At 31.3% G+C, this 19470-nt stretch overlaps 2 protein-coding genes across 3 annotated transcripts in view; both read right to left on the bottom strand.

Moving 5' to 3' along the window:
* The window catches only part of LOC126776726 (protein mini spindles), a 230730-nt gene that overhangs the window by 102280 nt on the left and 108980 nt on the right, over positions 1-19470 (bottom strand). The window lies entirely within an intron of this gene.
* On the bottom strand, positions 1261-12013 carry LOC126776920 (CAPA peptides). 2 transcript variants are annotated; one of them, XM_050499788.1, is made up of 5 exons: positions 12000-12013; positions 7873-7944; positions 3874-3981; positions 3243-3464; positions 1261-1439 (listed from the first exon to the last, which is right to left on the bottom strand). In XM_050499788.1, exons 2-5 carry the CDS (start codon positions 7937-7939, stop codon positions 1351-1353), a joined length of 486 nt encoding a protein of 161 aa, XP_050355745.1. In that variant the 5' UTR covers positions 7940-7944; positions 12000-12013; the 3' UTR covers positions 1261-1350. The 2 variants fall into 2 exon arrangements, with proteins under 2 accessions (XP_050355745.1, XP_050355744.1); XM_050499787.1 differs by lacking the exon at positions 12000-12013 and adding an exon at positions 8094-8143.

Below are 19470 nucleotides of genomic sequence, written 5' to 3'. Positions count from 1 at the left end.
TCTGTCCTCCGGTGAAATAATCCCCTGTTGTTGTCGTACTAAAAATACCATAAGCTACTAGTAAAAGTGTTCCTAGAGACAGCAAAACTTTCAGATTTCACCAGTGCTTGTTCTACTTTTTTCTGGCGGCGGTAGGTAAATGGTCATCATCGCCTATAGATATTGTAAGAAATAATAAGCATTCTTTACATCAATGCATCACCAACCCTGAGAACTAAGATGTAATGTCCCTTGTGCCTGTAATTACACTGGCTCACTCACCCTTCAAACCGGAACACAACAATATCAAGTATTGCTGTTTTGCGGTAGAATATCTGATGAGTGGGTGGTACCTACCCAGACGGGCTTGCATAAAGTCCTACCAAGGAAAAGCTTTCCTCTCGGTACCCTGTCTTTTGGATGATTTTTTATATCTATAATGGCTCATAGTCAGATATGTTTTTGATCAATTTCAACATTTGAAATTATAATGTAATAATTTGCAAATCATGCAAACTCAAGGCAAAAATTAGCAATTATTATTCTTAAGTTAAAATAATTAACTTATAACTAATCAACTATCTTTTTATATTAATTGAACATAATACATGTTTTTTTAACAAGAAAAAACAAAAGTTTTATAAAGACATTTTTTAATGTTATCAAAGCATTATAATAAACGATCTAAGACAAATTTATTCAAATGTTAAATTTATTTCCTAAATTAAAACAAAAATATTAGTATCGTTGCATAACTTTATTTAATTTATTTTTAATATATTATAATTATAGTTTTAGCATAATTTTACAATGCGAAAATTATTTCTTGGATTTAAATATCATAAATCCAACCAGCCTTGGAAACGATAATCGCATTGTTAAAAAAATCACATATTGATTTTTAATAATTACAGCACTAATTAATAAATACTTAATCTACACGTATGGTTTATTACTTGGCGGTATTAAGATTAAAATCAGTTAAAGAAAATCTATAAAAAAATTGACGTATTTCAAATTTTATTATTTAATCTGTATTAATTTAATACATATACCATTAAGGCGAGTGTAACTATGTAAGAGGAATTAAATTGAAGGATATAAGAAATAATTGTTTCAATTTATAATGAATTTAGCTATGTTATAAATTGTTCTACTTTATTTAGTCTGTCGATATCATTATAAAATAAGACGAATCAAAAAAAGTTTTATGACCATTAGATAAAATTGCTATAAAGTATTTGCCTAATTAAATTACTATTGCTAAAATTGTTTGTAAATCAATGTTTTCTTGAATCTAAGTTGAAGACATTTGAAAGGTTAGTGTTAAAGGTATATACTGTGGTGATAAGCGGACGTCCATTGTTGCAATTACGTCCGCGAATTTTGCCTTTTTTCGCGATAAGTTTGAGCTTCGAACTCTTCAGGTTCACTTCGCTCCGTGTCGTTTTGTGCAACATCTGGAATCATTTAGAAACATATGTTAAATACGATATACTTTAGACTATAGAAACCGTGATTTTATATGATAAAGTATTTTTAATTTTCTTCTTTTCTTTTTTTTATAGAATAGGTAGGCGGCCGAGCTTATCGGCCACCTGTTGGTAAGTGATCACCAACGCCCATAGACATTTTCATTGTAAGAAATGTGAACCATCGCTTACATCGCCAATTCGCCACCAACCTTGGGAATTAAGATGATATGTCCCTTCTGCCTGTAAAACAATACAAAGTACTGCTGTTTTGCGGTAGAATATCTGATGAGGATAACCACCAGTAAAAAAAAAAAACTAGTTACTCAAATTTTTTTAAATTTAAATATAAATAGGTTTGGTATATAGTGACAAATACCTTCGATATTTGTGTTATTTTTGGCATATATATGAGAAAAACATGGTTTTATTGTCTTAGTTCGATTGATCTCATATATGTCATCTCTTTTATTATTACATATATTACAGAATATTTTGCGTTCAAGAATATAAGCCAGTAAAAAAATGTTTTAGTACATTTATATATTTTTTGTTTACGTAAAAATCATTTACAAGAGAAAATATAAATGAAAAATAAATGCTAAGCTAAAATAAAAATTTCCAGAATGAACCAGATCATTCCGGTTAAGGTTAAGTATTATAACAATACGTCATCTTTGCTGTAGCTTATAAGTTTAAACTTAATTATGAGGATCTATCCATTAACCATTTTAATCAAAGATCATTCACGGAAAATGTCAACGATAGCAAAACTTGTTTATAATTTTATTTGTAATTTGAAAATTTGAATTGTGTTTTTGTTTTTATTATTCATGAAAGTTATATATTTAAAAAGTTTTCGATAAAATACGCTATACCAAACTAAAGTGGCTTACTGAATTAAAGCAATTTCCCATATTTATGTATATTTATAGCATCTGCGTGTATAGGGAGGAAAGCAAACCTTCTAAGTGGGAAGTGTTTTATAATTGACATTACAAGGCATAAAGTGGAAACGCCACAGATAACAAAATATAATTTAAGATTAAAAAAAAAAAATTATTTGCAAAATAGGTTATATTATTAAATAGGTAATAATACTTAATCTTTCTACTATTTTTATGTTGAATATATGTATCTATACGTACACATCATCATCATCGAAAAAATTCATAAATTTGTATGATAATATTCGACGTTGATGATGAAGTTTAAACCATTCGTAAGATTGCTGATTCCTGATTAATTTGGATTTGAAAATGCAAAAAAAAATATTCCTTCTTATGTTACGCAAACAGAACCACAGTATCCAACATAAAAATTAAAGTTACGTTCGTAATAAATAACTTTAAGCATTAAGTATGAAAATTCAATTTTTAGTATAGTAAGTGTGTACGTGGGCCAACATTGCTCCTCCACTTAGGGCCACAGAAGATAGGAGCACCAATGAAACTTAAGTGAAGCTTTTAATACACAAAGCTTACAATATTGTTTGGCCTTTAGCTGTTAAGAGGGTTTTCATCATCGAAGCTAATGGTTATTATTAAAATGCATTTATATACTTGCTTTGTTGCCATGAAGTTCATTTTATGTTTTTTATTTAATTTTAACTTAGTCGAATCGGTAACGGTTGTCTATGTCAGCTTAATCGATGGAGTCGAGTAATTTTTGTATTGCTCAATAAACTGGTGAGATATTCTTAAGAAATAATTTTACTTTATTACCACTCTAAATCCAAATTTATATATCCAAATTTATAAGTTTTATCATAATATTAAAGATATATTTTACCGTCCTCTTCCCTCTTATAAGCTCTTCCAAGTCGTGGACCAAACCACATGCCTGTGCTGTCTTTTTCCGCTTGAGGCTCAGATAAAACTTGGCGCTTGACGAACGGGTTGCGTCGACCGAACAGTATGTTTTCAAGTGGGGCTAATTGGACATCTGATCGAAGAGGATCATTTCTACCGACTCGTGGAAAAGCGTACAGCTGACGTTTAATTTGATCAGCATCTGATTGTAAAATAAATATACTTAGCAATGGGTATTTTTCAGGCTTACCTTAAATGTATATAATACTTTCGCAATTACGGCTTTATCTACAAAATAATGTTGATTAGAGGTGATTAGTTAAATAATAATTGTCTTCTTCTTTCTAATATAAAATTACCGGTGACACAATGATATAAATCGTTTATTAATGAGGCTGTCGATATTCGGCCGATGTGAAAGCGTTTCTGAGAAATTCGTGATTTAATGAACGATGTAACTTAAGTAGCGAAGAATATACATTAATCATATAATTACTTACTTTACTAACGAATAATATCATTATAAACGATATCACTATGTTCACTTAAAATAAATATTTTACTTAAAACAGATAAGAAATGAATAATTTTATTTTCTTTAAAATTCTTACCTAACAAATCCTTGATCGGAACTTGCCAAGTGCGATGAGACGCACGACCCACCCTTGGAAAGGGATACAGGTTCAATACGCCATCACGACGAAGCTTTGCACTGCTATCTGCAACATAATAACAAATTATACCTGGACACACAAATGTTACATATAGAATAAAAAGAAAAAATGTTCTAAAAAAAGGCTGTTTCAAAAACTTTCTTTATTCAAACTGATTGATCGGATATAAATTCTTCATTTTTAAGTTCTCATTATGTGATTTCTTTTTAATTTTGAGATTAAAATATCTTGAAATCTTAACCGATATCCGTACCTATATATGTTAGTCACCTTCAAGGAAAAATCTGAATCCGAATAGAACTGGCAACAGACAGCTTGTTACATCTTTTGATTGTCTATTAAAGAAAATTTCAAATATCGAACGAGTAAATAAACATATTCAAATACCAATTAAATTAGGTTTGTATGTTTTGTGTAGAGCATAAATTATCTAAATATTATATGAGCCGAGGTCATCTAATAGATACATAATAAAATCTTTAAAATGTAATATTTTTATGAACGTCTATTTTTAAATAAATCTAAGAATATTTGCAAATCAATTATATTGAAACATTTAAATATATATTGTCAAATACACCAAAACACTCGATCCATATCAATATAAGTCACAACTCACACTATTGTTTTTATTTCCACTACGGAACTTTTTGTTTTCAATCATTCGTAACGAAAACTTTTATGAGACCTTTGCCTGATATGACGTATATTACTAAAAAAAAGTAAAACTCCGAAACTGGTAAAAGCAAACTCATTAAAGTTTTTAATATACTGTGAACGTGTGTTTTATCTCTTAATTTATTTGGTCTGTAATTTATAATAACATAATAAAAAATGTAACATGTATTTATTAATTTAATGTTATCAAAGATCAATTTAAAGATATAATGGCGGTTTAAACTTTGTACAATATAATATATACATATATAGTACACCGTAACAGTTTGAGAACTATATAAATTTGATTTCATATTCCCGTGTGTCGGTCCATTGAACATTCCATTTATGAAAGTTTCAACAATTCTAATAAACTAAGTTTTAGTGTGAACGTAATCAATAATTAAGTTTTAGAAACTTTATTCATTTCGTGATTCGTCTTTAAGTTTCTTGGATGTTACATTTCACAGCTCAACTTAAGTTAATTGACGGTAGTAGATAAAAATTATTCAGTTTGATAGCGCGACATTTTTAATGTGAAATACCTTTATAGAAGTCGGTTTTTATAGAATACGTTTTAAAAAAAATCAGATTTCGAACTTTCCGCGTGGACGTTCAGCTGAATCGCGAATCGATTCAGCTGAACGTCCACGCGGAAAGTGAAAAAGGTAAATTTTATTTAACAACAACAACAATCAATCTGTAAATTGATGAACCTATTATATTTTTGGAAAGGACTGGCAGAAGAAGAATCCCCTGGAGTCCAAATTAAATCATGACAAACGGATTCATTAAATATAAATGACTATTCGTGTAAAATAATCGTACATCTAATTCAAGGAAATGTTTATACCCTTCCATGAATAAAATACAAATCATAATTAAAATATATCTTCAAAAACCTATTCTCGATTTCAATAGCATGCAATTTGTTCGTAATGAACCGTGCATAATATTGTTAACGTTCATCCTTTATGCAAACATCGCCCTACTAGCTAGTCTTGATATCTATTTTTATACTTATTATGTCTAAAACAAAATTTACTCTAAGATTTCATTAACAATACTTGCCACCCGTCACCTGATAAATATACCCACGTTGAATCCTACACAAGAAAAACTAAGATTTGCTTACTGTTGCTTCGCAGTCCTTCAGTTTTTATAAAAGTATTATATCTGCAATTACGCCCATATTAAGAGAATTTTCTAAAATATATTTTAAGCCAGATTGTCTTATATTAATAGAAGCTATCAAAATAATTCTAAATAAATAATACAATAATAATTAACGTTTTCGAACATTATACTAGACTTTATTGATAAAAAAATATATATTCATTTATTGTTTTTGAGAAAACAAGGAATGAAAATTAAGTTAAATGCATGTTACATATAATTTGTAGAACACAACGTCGTACCTCACTTTTTTAATAACTTTTAACTTCATGATATTACAAAAAAGGTCTTATATTCGTATTTTAAGTACATTTTAATGTTACCATAATATTGGCATCGCTGTAACTAACAAATCCTTCTCATTTGTTTTTCCTTAATTTAAATAATCCTTCGCCTTAATTTTATACACAAATAGCATTAATTCAAATCTTTGATAAGAGCCTTACCTTAACACATAAGAATTCTATTATAAAATTCAAAAGTTAATAAAATGAAGAGACACTTCATTATTTGAATGGAACAGGTATTAGGTTATTTGAATGGAGCAGGTGTTAGGTTTGTCCAGCAGTGGATTAATGTGGGCTGAATATGATGAAAGAAATGACCTACCTATAGAAATAGGTAAAGATACAAATATAAAACAATAATTGCGCCATGAATAGATTTAAGATCTTATGCTTTTTTTTATAGAATAGGAAGGCGGACGAGCATATGGACCACCTGATCGTAAGTGGTCACCAATGCCCATAGACATTGGCATTGTAAGACATGTTAACCATCGCTTACATCACCAATGCGCCACCAACCTTGGGAACTAAGATGTTACGTCCCTTGTGCCTGTGATTACACCGGCTCACTCACCCTTCAAACCGGAACACAACAATACCAAGTACTGCTGTTTGCGGTAGAATATCTGATTAGTGGGTGGTACCTACCCAGACGAGCTTGCACAAAGCTCTACCACTAGTAACCTAACCTACCACCAATTAGCAGTGTCCTGCAGTGCTTTTCTATAAGAACTCATTTCAATACTGACCCGTGAAGTGTTGACTAACGGTGATACACTATTTTGATGCGTGTATTCTTGAAATGTTATATTTATTATGGTCAATATCGCATATCACTTTCTGACATTTCACGACCGTTTTCTGCGGTTAGTTTCAAGTTTACTCTTACAGAATGGCGCTACTATGCCTGTAATTAAAGTTCTCTTTCCAACCGGTTCAATAAAAGGCTAACAATTAAGTACAATATTACACTGTCCCTTCTAATTGAGGTTTCTATTTTTTTATAGACACACTAGTATCTTTTATCTTCAAACATTCGCCCTACTATCCGTTAGAATGTAAGCCAATGATAACTAAGGATTACGCCCCGTAGTCATCTACAATTCGTAGTCTTCTTCTAATCGTTTATTGAATATTGTGATCGGGCATATTGTGAAACCACCAATGCGTCTTGACAAAAAAGTTTCAAGTTCCGATTTCAAATTAAATGGAACTTTACTCGGTGGTACAACTTTGAAGAAGACCACCTGAGAACATACCACCCAATCGTCATATATTCAACTGCCAAACAGCAATGTGAGAGAGCCAGTGTAACTACAGGAACAAGTGATATATCATCTTAATCCCAAGGTTGATGGCGCATTGACGATGTAAGGAATGTTTAATATTTTCTACAGCATCTATGTCTATGGGCGGTGGTGACCATCTACCATTAGGTGTTATATTTTTCTCCTACTTGTAAAAAGAAAACAGGCATGCTGATCTATATGGTGATACATTTTTGACGAACTGTATTTATATAATAATATCCTGGGAGATTATTCACACACGGTCATCTGATTCCAAACTAAGCAGAGCCTGTACGATGGAAACCAGAAAACTGATATACTACATATAATACTTTTCTTTTGTAAATACATACTTATATAGATAATTACACCCCGACTCAGGGCAAACAGACATGTTCATGCACACAAATGTCTGTCCTGGGTGGGAATCGAACCCACAACCTTCGGCGTGAAAGGCAAGTATCTACCAACCACGCCAACCGGCCCAAATATATAAAAAAAATAATTTAATTTTATAAAGTACTTACGATATGAGCTGGCAACAACAGATGCTAGCAGTAGTACCGAGAGACACAATCTGGCTAAGGACTGCATTTTTCCTGTTGACAATTAAAATGTTAAAATGTCTTTGCAAATAATAGATCTATACAAGATAAAGACAATAGATTGGAAGACGTGTTTATTATAAAATATGCTTTGATGAGAGTTATAGTTTTTATTTGCAAAGAGAAGGTAAGCGAATAGCCACCTCTTGTGTTTCACCATCCATCGGATCAACGACATGCGTTGAACCGTAACGACAATTTCGAGGCACGGTAAAGTGACACTGCATACTTCATTCCAGGATGCTAATGAGAATTTCTTCACAGAATACCCACAAACTTCTAATGAACAGATCGAACATTTTAAGGGCTGTTACTAAAAAATATAACACGATAATATAATAAAACATAAACATTACTGACAATATTTTAACGGCCAAGAAAAGTAAAAAAAAAAAATACCTTGTTTTGTTTTCGTATGATAGAAATGATACATATTTCTTTATCTTATATCGTTATATTTAACTCGGCCTCACTTGTACAATACATGAAAGGAGATTCTATTATAAGATAAGAATATTTGAAATTGGAATAATCCATGAAACATTATACACGTTTACGTTTTGTTCGGAATGATACTTTTAATTTTATAGATGAGATTTACTGGTGGTAGGGCGTTGTGCAAGCTCGTCTGGGTAGGTACCACCCACTCATCAGATATTCTACCGCAAAACAGCAATACTTGATATTGTTGTGTTCCGGTTTGAAGGGTGAGTGAGCCAGTGTAATTACAGGCACGAGGGACATAAAATCTTAGTTCCCAAGGTTGGTGGCGCATTGGCTATAAGCGATGGTTGACATTTCTTACAATGCCAATGTCTAAGGGCGTTTGGTGACCGCTTACTTAAAAAAAAAAAAAAAAGAGAATAGCTAAGAATAGATTTAATTAATTACTGAAAAGCAGCTTTTTCTTGTTCAAATCTGAAGTTGAAATAAATATCGTTAATATTAGTACGCAAAATAAATATAATTATCGATAGGTAGTGTTAAATAAACGGTGAAAATATCAATATAAATTAATTAGTATAGCATAAATGAGGAAGTCACTAGAAGGCTGTCACCATGACTAAGCTATTGTATCGATTTTACTGAAACAAATGTAGCCTGGGGTATATTACGTGGATCGAGTCGCGGGGTACATCGATGATGAATGAATGATTATTTTAACAGCGCTCACCCTAACAAGTTTTTTCAAGCCCACGAGAGTATAATTTATTATAATTGTATATACATAAATTATTTATAAATTATTATTATTCAAATCAATTGTCTGTGCAGAAATACACGGCACAAATGATAAATACAATTAATCCTGACATTAACTTTTAAGCATACAAAGAAATATTAAAAAAATACAATATTATAATAAATTATTTTGAATGTTATGTATAAACTACCCAATTTTATTAAATTTAAATAAAATTAAAATTAAAAACCTGTAAATATCTCACTTTTTTCTCACTGCTAGGTAAAGCGCTTTCTCTTCTCTCGAGGAAAAAGATTGGAGTCTATTTCACCACGCTGCTTCAACACTTGGTGGTTGAACAGAAAATCGAACACGAAAAAAATTTTAAGTCACCAATTAAATACACGAAAACTCAGTAGTGCTTGCCGGGGCTTGAACTCGCAATCTTTGGTTAAGTTTCAAGTGTTCTTAGTTCAAAAAGATTATAAAGGGATTTAAAATACATACCGTTCGTTTATAAACAATTAGTCTCCGGCAAACAGTCGGAATGAAAAATAAAAATACGAGAGAAAATTACTCGCTAACATAGCTAGAGATATTTCTTTGAGTTGTAACGTCACTTAATAAGAAAGCTTATTTAAACGTAAAAGTAAATAAAACTTTGGAAGATTTTAGTTTAAAAAAAGATGTTTTTACAAGCTTTTGTTCGACTTCACCTAAACTATGCGTCTATCAAAACTTGCTAGTTTTTCACTACCAACCAATAAATTAACCTAAATTTTGTACACAGACTTGTTACTTACAACACAAATGAAAATATTAAATTTAATTTGTTTTAGCATAGATATTAATTTTCTTTTTAATATCGACTTATTTATTAAATGTTGCCATTAAAAGTTTGTCATATTTGCCAGATTGTAAAGATTTTCTGATTTTAATTTTTTTTTAATTAATTTGAATATCCGCAATGATTATAGATGAAACCGCAATACCAAAAAGACATTCAAACATATATATGTAAGTATATAAAGTGAATTAAATGACGGTAAAAACGGAGTTCTTAGTTCGATTTGTGTTTGCGTAATTTTTGACGATTGTACAATATGATTGAGGATTATTTTTTTAAGAATCTTACCTATAAACGTTGTTTAGCGGATGATTAATTAAACAATGCTGTGACTTCTTCTTTCGAATGTCGAATCGATAATTATAGAAAGGGAGAAATCAATGGTTATGCATATAAGATAGGATGTGACGTTTAAATAGAAAAAAAACTGTAATAGTTAAATAAGGATATAAAACTTAATATTCGTCACAATAATTTTGTCATATACTCTCAATATTATATGAATATTTTATATAATAACTAATATAACATTTTTTTTTTTAAATTTGATTTCTTAATTATCTTGAATTCGTAAATATTTGCTGAGGCTATCGTCAATTGATTTAGTATTGATATTAAAAAAAAAGTGATTATTATTTTTATTGCAGAGGCAATAGTGCCAGCGTCTTTGGTACAATGCTACAGGACAATCTTTTAGATGGCGTGTTTTTGCTATAAATTTGTACCGTAACAGCCTGTGAATGTCCCACTGCTGGGCTAAAGGCCTCCTCTCCTCTTTTTGAGGAGAAGGTTTGGAGCTGGTTCCACCACGCTGCTCCAATGCGGGTTGGTAGAATTCACATGTGGCAGAACTTCAGTGAAATTAGACACATGCAGATTTCCCCACGATGTTTTCCGTCACCGTAAAGCACGAGATGAATTATAATCACAAATTAAGCACATGAAAATTCAGTGGTGCTTGCCCGGGTTTGAACCCACGATCATCGGTTAAGATTCACGCGTTCTTACCACAGGGCCATCTCGGCTTTTTATAAATTTGTAATGTGTATTTTATTTTTTATTTTAATGTTTTATATTATATAAAATGTCTGACGTAAAAAAAGTTATATTACATACGGTACATTAATACTTATCTTTGACTTTAGTGTTTCAGTTACATTTTTTTTCAGCTTATGATTTGATAATGTAAAATGGCTTTATTAAAATAATAAATTTCTTAATTGAATATGTTGTTATTATTCTATGTATTTTCGCTATGTTTTTTGGGACTAATAATAATAAATTTGTTTTTTTTTTTTAAACAATATTTCTTACGAATGGAATTGTTTAAAAATCCATAATATTTTTGGAAACGGTTAAAACAAATACATTCAATTATGATATTGCATTGATTCTAAAAATGTAAGCACGTTCAATGTATATATTTGTCATGAAAGCTTGCAAAACTTCACTTAAACGATACATGACAAAATTTAATTCTAAAATAGTACTTTAACCAATACAAACGAAAACCACGTAATATTTTTCATGACTTTTATATAATGAACATAAAATAAATTTTATAAAATGACGTATATTGTTAGTCGATTTCGAAAATTAGGAACGTACCAATTCGACCCTTTTTCTGCTTAAGTTTATATTACTAATACACATTTATTTCCAATATTATTACCATTATTATTGGAAAAAAAATTAGATTAATCTTCGTTGATCGTGTGTACTGTAACTTTGTAAGTTTAAACTATCAAAATACAATGACATGTAAAAATTAACTGCAAAAATAATTAAAATTATTATTATTATTTTTTAATAAATTATTATATATTTGGATTTCAACCGTTAAAAATGTAATTCATTAGAGAATAAATTACCTACATATTTAAAATTTTTATTTTAACTATTATATTTATAAAAATGAGTAATTTATATTTTTAGTTATTTTATCGAAAATTTAACACCTAATATATCGATGTACTAAATTAAAAAAAATGTGACGTGTAAAGCTAAAGCTGTACTCACCTTATCGTCCACCACCTGTTGCCTGAATGCTGAAAAGCGCTTTGAAACCCACTTTATATAGTACACGACGCCCGCGCGTAACTGTTTCCCAACCTTCTTGATGTAAGTTTATTATGATAGGTCTAAATATACATTATATAATTTTATACAATTTTACTTATATAAATATATTTGATTTTTTTATTTTTAGAAGTAATATAGTATTCAGATTTATATTGCTTGATATTGCATATTCTGCGTTATGCTATTTTCTTATAATTCAAAAAATTATGAGGTAATGCAAGTTGACTTGTAAATTATTTAAGTTCTTTACAATTATACACTACACACACACACATACACAACCTGACAGATTTAAATCACGTTTAGTAAGTAGGCAGTATTATTTTGATGTGATAATGAGCTGGGCCTTTATGATACGAAATATGTCAAGCATTTCTCGATAAGAAGTTAATAGTCAAAGGTAATTATTTTGTAAGGTATTTCATTTATATTATATCCTTATAACTGATTTCGGCCGCAGCGTTCATTCCCAAGAGAGACTCAACCGCGCAGTGTACAAATGTGAGCAATGAAAGTGCATTTTTAATTTTTGTATCGTATAATCTGACAGTCACGTCAGTGACTCCAAGCTCCGGGTTATTAGTGAGAAATAGTTGATCCACAAACGCAATATAATTTTTATTTGACCATCAAGGCAACGATTATGTCAGAATTGAATAAATTCATATAAATCAACTATAAAAAACACTCATACCTAAACCACACTAAATTTCTAAATAAACAAACAAACACTTTTTTTTTAAATACAAAATATTTTTGGTTATAAACTGTTTACACTTTGAGCATCACTGTACCTTGCGGTAAGGAATCACGTCGCAGTGCTTACAGATAATTCATTTACATCCCGGGGTAACTATTTCCAGGATCCGACCGACGATGACCCATCTCTTAACACAATATCTAGCCGCTATTATGTTTTGTATAGCTACAGTATTACAGCTTATCTCGCAACAATTAATTTGTATTTGATAACACAAATATATTCTATTTTATATTATATAAAAAAAACATTTTTTATAACTTACTGTAACAGTAACAGCCTGTTAATAAAAATAAAAAAGCAGTGGAAACTGCTGGGCTAAGGCCTCCTCTCCCTTTTAAGAAGAAGGTTTGGAGCTTATTCTACCGCGCTGCTCCAATGCGGGTTGGTAGAATACACATGTGGCAGAATTTCAATGAAATTAGGCACATGCAGGTTTCCTCACGATTTTTTCCTTCACCTTCTTATAACTTATTATAAGAAAATATATTATATTAGATTATTAACTAATTTTCAATTATTTTAATGATGCTAAGAGTAAAATAACCATCATCTGGGTCAATAAATGTCCCACAGCTGGGCTAAGACTTCTCTCCTATTGAGGAGAGTGGGCTGTATATTACGCTTTCATCAATAATTCAATCGTCAAGCAGCTATTCATTTGGTGTGTGAGTGTAACTATAGGCGTAAAAGACATACCATCTTAGTTTCTATGATGGTGGCGCATTGGTGGTCAATTAAATGATTAATATTTCCTACACAGCGAATGAGAGGCAATTAGCTTTTACCATCACATGGTTAATTTGCTCAACTGCCTTCCAGACATAATATTATAAATTAAAAAAAATAGTGACTGATGAATATTTAGTGCGCCGCAAAGGTACCTCTTCAAACTTTCGGATGAATTCTCACGGGAATAATTGTATTTATACGATCCATTAGACAGATTGTGTCTGTTTAAATTTAATTACCTGATAGTTAGTAAACTTTTATAAATATATAAAAATGGAGTTTTATGTTTAATATACATAAGATAAGACCTGTTATGTGATATAATATTTTTTTTAAATATTGTTTGTATACAATTATCACACGTTACTGGTACAACGCTAGAAATCTTCAAGCGAGTGTTGTTAATGGCGTCCGACGTGGGGCAAAGTTCAAGAAAAAAAACAAATTAATTGGAAATACAATATTTCGACATTAATACTATTTTTAAATAAATCTTTTAATAAGCAAAGTAGGATATTTTACATAAACTAAGGTGTATTTTTAAAACGCCTTATCATGCTCACACCTATATATATTTTACAAGAGTAGTGCATCTGTGCAGTATGCACAGATTCGCTCCTGGCTCAGATCTGGTTGGGAAAGATGAGACAGAAGGGTGTAGATTGGTTTCGATAGGAATAGAAACAGGCAGTACTTGTCCATTGATCCACAGTCAAAATATATGATATCGAAGGAAACCATGATCTGATAGATCTTCACCCTGCCCTGACTATACTAAGTGGAGTTCTAATGTAACCCTAAATTTTTATATGAAATAGTTACGTATTTCATACTTTATTACACATCAATACATATGTATTGTACAAAATCTTACATAGAGGCTTATGGTTGATTTTTCTTCCACTTTCCTAAACCCAATCGTAGGTAGTAAATGAAATAAGGTTTGTGGGTGTGAATATTAATAATTTTACAGAAAAATATTTTATTCATACACATACAATACAAAAATACATTAAATTTTCTTTTTACATGTATTATATCATTGTATTCAATGAACAACAAAGGTACTCATTTATATAATAGGTACTAATTTCCGCCCACGGCTTCACCCGCGTATGGGAGTGTTAGGTCTTAGGCACCCATTCTCCTTTTCTGTATCTCTGCCAACGTATATTCAAAATTTCACGATAATCGGTAAATTATTTAAGGCATGAAAGCGTAAGAAACAAATAGACAAACGAAATCACTAACGCACTTATAATATTAGTAAGGATGGTTTTATTATTATTACTGTATATATATTATAATTACAGTATAAAAGACAATTTTGAGTAACTATTAACGATATTAATAATTAAATAACAATAATTATCGATTATATCGGTATTGTTAACGTTTCTAAGACATAAAACTAAAAACTACAGTCCTCAAACGAGGCGTGAAGAGGCAGCTTGCGGGCCGGCAGTTGGGGGCGCCTAGTGCACATCATTGTTCCCGACTGTATTCGCCGTCACGTCGTCGTGTTAGGACTCAACTACCACTTACCATCAGATGAAGTGATTCGCAAAATAGAGTATATTAGTAAAACATATATAAAAACTTATGCAAAATAGATATCAAATTTAAATATAATATTATGTTAGATAAAGTTTGCTTAAGCTATTTCACGACATTTATTTTTTAAGTCGCGCTTTATTTGTACATATAATAAATCTGTAACTAATCTGAGCCAGGGTGAGTGAGCCAGTGTAATTACAGGCACAAGGGACATAAAATCTTAGTTCCCAAGGTTGGTGGCGCATTGGCTATAAGCGATGGTTGACATTTCTTACAATGCCAATGTCTACGGGCGTTTGGTGACCACTTACCATCAGGTGGCCCATATGCGAGCATATGGGCCACCTTCCTATTCTATAAAAAAAAAAAATCGCTGTCTATACATGGAAGATATATAAGTAAAACTATTACCAGGAGCCTTTATCAACGCAACAGAACCCAAAACAATGATTATTATAATTTTTGTCTGTTTATCTGTTTGTCTGTACGTTTGTGCATGCTAATCTTAGAAACGGCTTAGCGGATTTGAGTGCAATTTTCATTAATGTATTGTGGCTAACTTCGTTTAAAATTTAGTGTTTTATTTCAATCGGTTTATAAATAATAAAGTTATGTCAATTTAAAGAATCACGACAAACGTTTATTCGATACAATTGCTATAAAATAACTGTACTTCCAATGTAAGTTGAACTCAAATCTATATGATAAATCATATTAAACAGGGTTCAGCTTATGCTAGTATTGTCGGTTAACTCGCCCATGCAAAGATATATGTATATCTTTTAAGGTTGTATGTTAATCAAATGTATTATAAAATAATGCATTATCGCATAATTTGCAGTCATTTTTATCAAACATTAATTCTTATGAAAGATATCGAGATAAGACCATAGACACTATTTAGGGTAGTTCACTTGGTTGTTTGAAAATACTTATACATACATACGTATTTATTTTCGGTTTGTTGCCGATATTCATTTTCATGGTTTTGTTAAATTTACTACTTAATCGGTTAGTTTGACAAGTGAAGTAAAGCCTTAAATAAATACAGATAAACATTAAAAATAGTACAAATTATGACCGCGTGGAATGGTGGCAAGAATGCTAGCAGCATTTCCCCTTTGAATCGCTATTCCGATTCTCTGGACCAAAAATGATCCAGTTATTACTTGATAACCGGTGAAAGAGTTTTGTGCAAGCTCGTCTGGGTAGGTACCACCCACTCATCAGATATTCTACCGCAAAACAGCAGTACCTGGTTTTGTTGTGTTCCGGTTTGAAGGGTGAGTGAGCCAGTATAATTACAGGCACAAGGGACATAACATCTTAGTTCCCTAGGTTGATGGCGCATTGGTGATGTAAGCGATGGTTAACATTTCAATTGCCAATGTCTATGGACGTTGGTGACCACTTACCATCAGGTGGCCCATATGCTCGTCCACCTTCCTATACTATAAAAGATAATAAGTACTTATTAAAAAACAGATTTACATTTTGTTTTTAAAATGACACAATTTCCTGTGAAGGTATCGTTTGCAGTCACAATAAATAAAGCATTGGGAAAGACATTCAAGTATATCGGAATTGATTTAAGGGAATTATGTTTTTCTCATATTTGATTCTAATTATATGTTGCCCTATCTAGATCCGGGTGCGGCAAAAACCGAATAAATATTAATATCCCACGAAAATAAAACTAAAAATGTTGCATATACTGAAATATTACAAGTCTGCCCTTAGTGATTTTTTTTTAATTTATGCGCAAATGAAACGCAGTTTCATTTGCGCATAAATTAATACAGCTAGTACAGCTAGTAGATTAATATAATTAGTGGTATCTACTAAGTATATATATTATGTAACGGTTTTGAGTCACTTCATATTCAGTATTTGCGAATGGGATTAACATCATGAATCATCAATCGCTTGTAAAAAAAAGAAACGGATTCGATGCCTGAACTCTCTGTAGGAATGTTTTTGCTAGTGAATTGGATCCCCTTGGTTATGTGCTCGATGAATGGTCGACGATGGATTAACAATTTATCACTCCCTTCGTCGTTATCTCTATTCTATAGTACTAAAACCACGGAACCACACAACACAAAACCACATGACAGAATATGATAAAGTTAAAAAAAATTTCATGATGCGATTATATATGACTGCCTCGTTGGTCTAGTGGTTAATAGCAGACCTCAGACCCCGAGGGATTTGATTGAATAGTCTGTCGGGTCTGATATTGAAAGTGAGTACGCCCCCGTACTTCGGAAAGCACGTACAGCCCTTGGTCCTGCGGCTGAACTCTTTCCGGTCCTATCGGATTGCTGTCCCATCGGATTATGAGAGTTGGTGGTAGGGCTTTGTGCAACCTCGTCTGGGTAGGTACCACCCACTCATCAGATATTCTACCGCAAAACAGCAATACTTGATATTGTTGTGTTCCGGTTTGAAGGGTGAGTGAGCCAGTGTAATTACAGGCACAAGGGACATAAAATCTTAGTTCCCAAGGTTGGTGGCGCATTGGCTATAAGCGATGGTTGACATTTCTTACAATGCCAATGTCTAAGAGCGTTTGGTGACCACTTACCATCAGGTGGCCCATATGCTCGTCCACCTTCCTATTCTATAAAAAAAAAAAAAGTTGGATTACACTATAATATATCCTGCGCAGTTGGCTAATCTCTCTTGAGATTGGCCGCCGTGGCTGAAATCGGTCTGAACGACATTATTATATAGAACTTAAATGTACACTTAGATATTTAATGACATTAAAAACTATTATTTCTGTAACTAAAATATATTTTTATATTCTTAAGTTGAAAACATAAAAATAGTGAAATACCTTCATAATTATTTGCTCAGTATTTGCATGATATTTGCGAAATCGAATGTTAAGAAATCTCGTTCGCTATACACCATAGTTCACCATAGCCCAGTCGGCTTGTAATACGCTTTGTTTGAATATAGTGAAATTAAATTATCCCGTGGGCGACAGGAAACTGAATTAGCTGGCATTTCCGCTTTCAGTTAACTTAGAAAGGGCGTTAGATGTAACCAGTGCGGTTCTTACTAAAGATTTCAGTTGCCACTAACAAATATTATTGTTTATGGCATTATATCAACAAATATAGATTTTAGTTTATCATATTTTATATTAAACCAAAATGTATTTTTTGTTATTTATTATAGCTGCGCTTGACAACAAATATATTTTTCAAGAAGGATTACGACGTAATGCGAAAATCAAAATAACATACAAACGTGTACGGAAACTAGGCCTTTATATACTGTATAAATAATGTCAGTATACTTTCAATATAATGTCAGTCGCATATATGTATTTTTGCTATTCCCTGAAGTTGTTTGATTAATTACTTGCCTTTTTTATCTATTTATATATTAATTAAATTGTTGCACTTTTTGAAATATGTATATTCAATCGAGTTTGCGATCAATGGTAAGATTTCCTTTCTGTGTAGAAGCGTTTCATCGCTTTGTACCAACACGATAACTTATTTAATGTGCCTTTTGGATATACATACAAAATAAATTGGTCTGTCTATTCATAAGCTTTAGTATTGATACGGACGCTAAAGATTTTTTATATGTAATGATTAAATAAATAAATTAATTAATATTTGTATCTTAAAAATTTTTAGGTATTATAATAGTATCCACATTTTGCTTTAGGACGAATTCATCTTAAATACTCTCACTGATTCGATAATAATGTTCTTAAATTACCATTAGAACCATATTTGGCGATATCATTTTGATTCACACATTAATATTGAAACATTAAAATGATGCTATTTCGTTTGCTTGTTAGGCTTTCACGTCTTAGCTACTGAACTCATCATGTTACATACACTTCGTCAAGGGAACAAGAAAGGACATAGGAATCATATGCATCTCTTTACGCGTGAGCGAAGCCGCAGGCAGAAACTTGTAGTTTTATATTCTGCATGAGACAACATAGTTTAAAACCCAAGGAGATATAATCGAAAGATATAGTGTTACTGTTAGGATTTATGATACTAAATACAAACTTTTGGTAAACATAGTCATGAAAGTTTGTATCCAAAACGCATTACCGATAGTACACAAAACAAAAGAAAAAAATTATATCCTAATTGATATACATACAATTACAAATCGATTAATTGAATTTTATTTATAATATAAATGATAGGAAAAATAAGGCTTAGCTTGACGAAACCTTGTCATGATTAAAATTTAAAAAATTTGAATGTCAAAATAACCGTTTTTGTTTTCTCTTTTCTGGCGTGTATCTACGCTATTTGAGCGCAAAATATTCTGCCAATGTCACGTATAAAATAGATGACACATACGATATGA

Source organism: Nymphalis io, chromosome 21 (genome assembly GCF_905147045.1).
Source record: "Nymphalis io chromosome 21, ilAglIoxx1.1, whole genome shotgun sequence".
Taxonomy (NCBI): Eukaryota; Metazoa; Arthropoda; class Insecta; order Lepidoptera; family Nymphalidae; genus Nymphalis; species Nymphalis io.
Note: the sequence above shows the minus strand (reverse complement) of the source record. Positions and strands in the feature narration are given on the sequence as shown.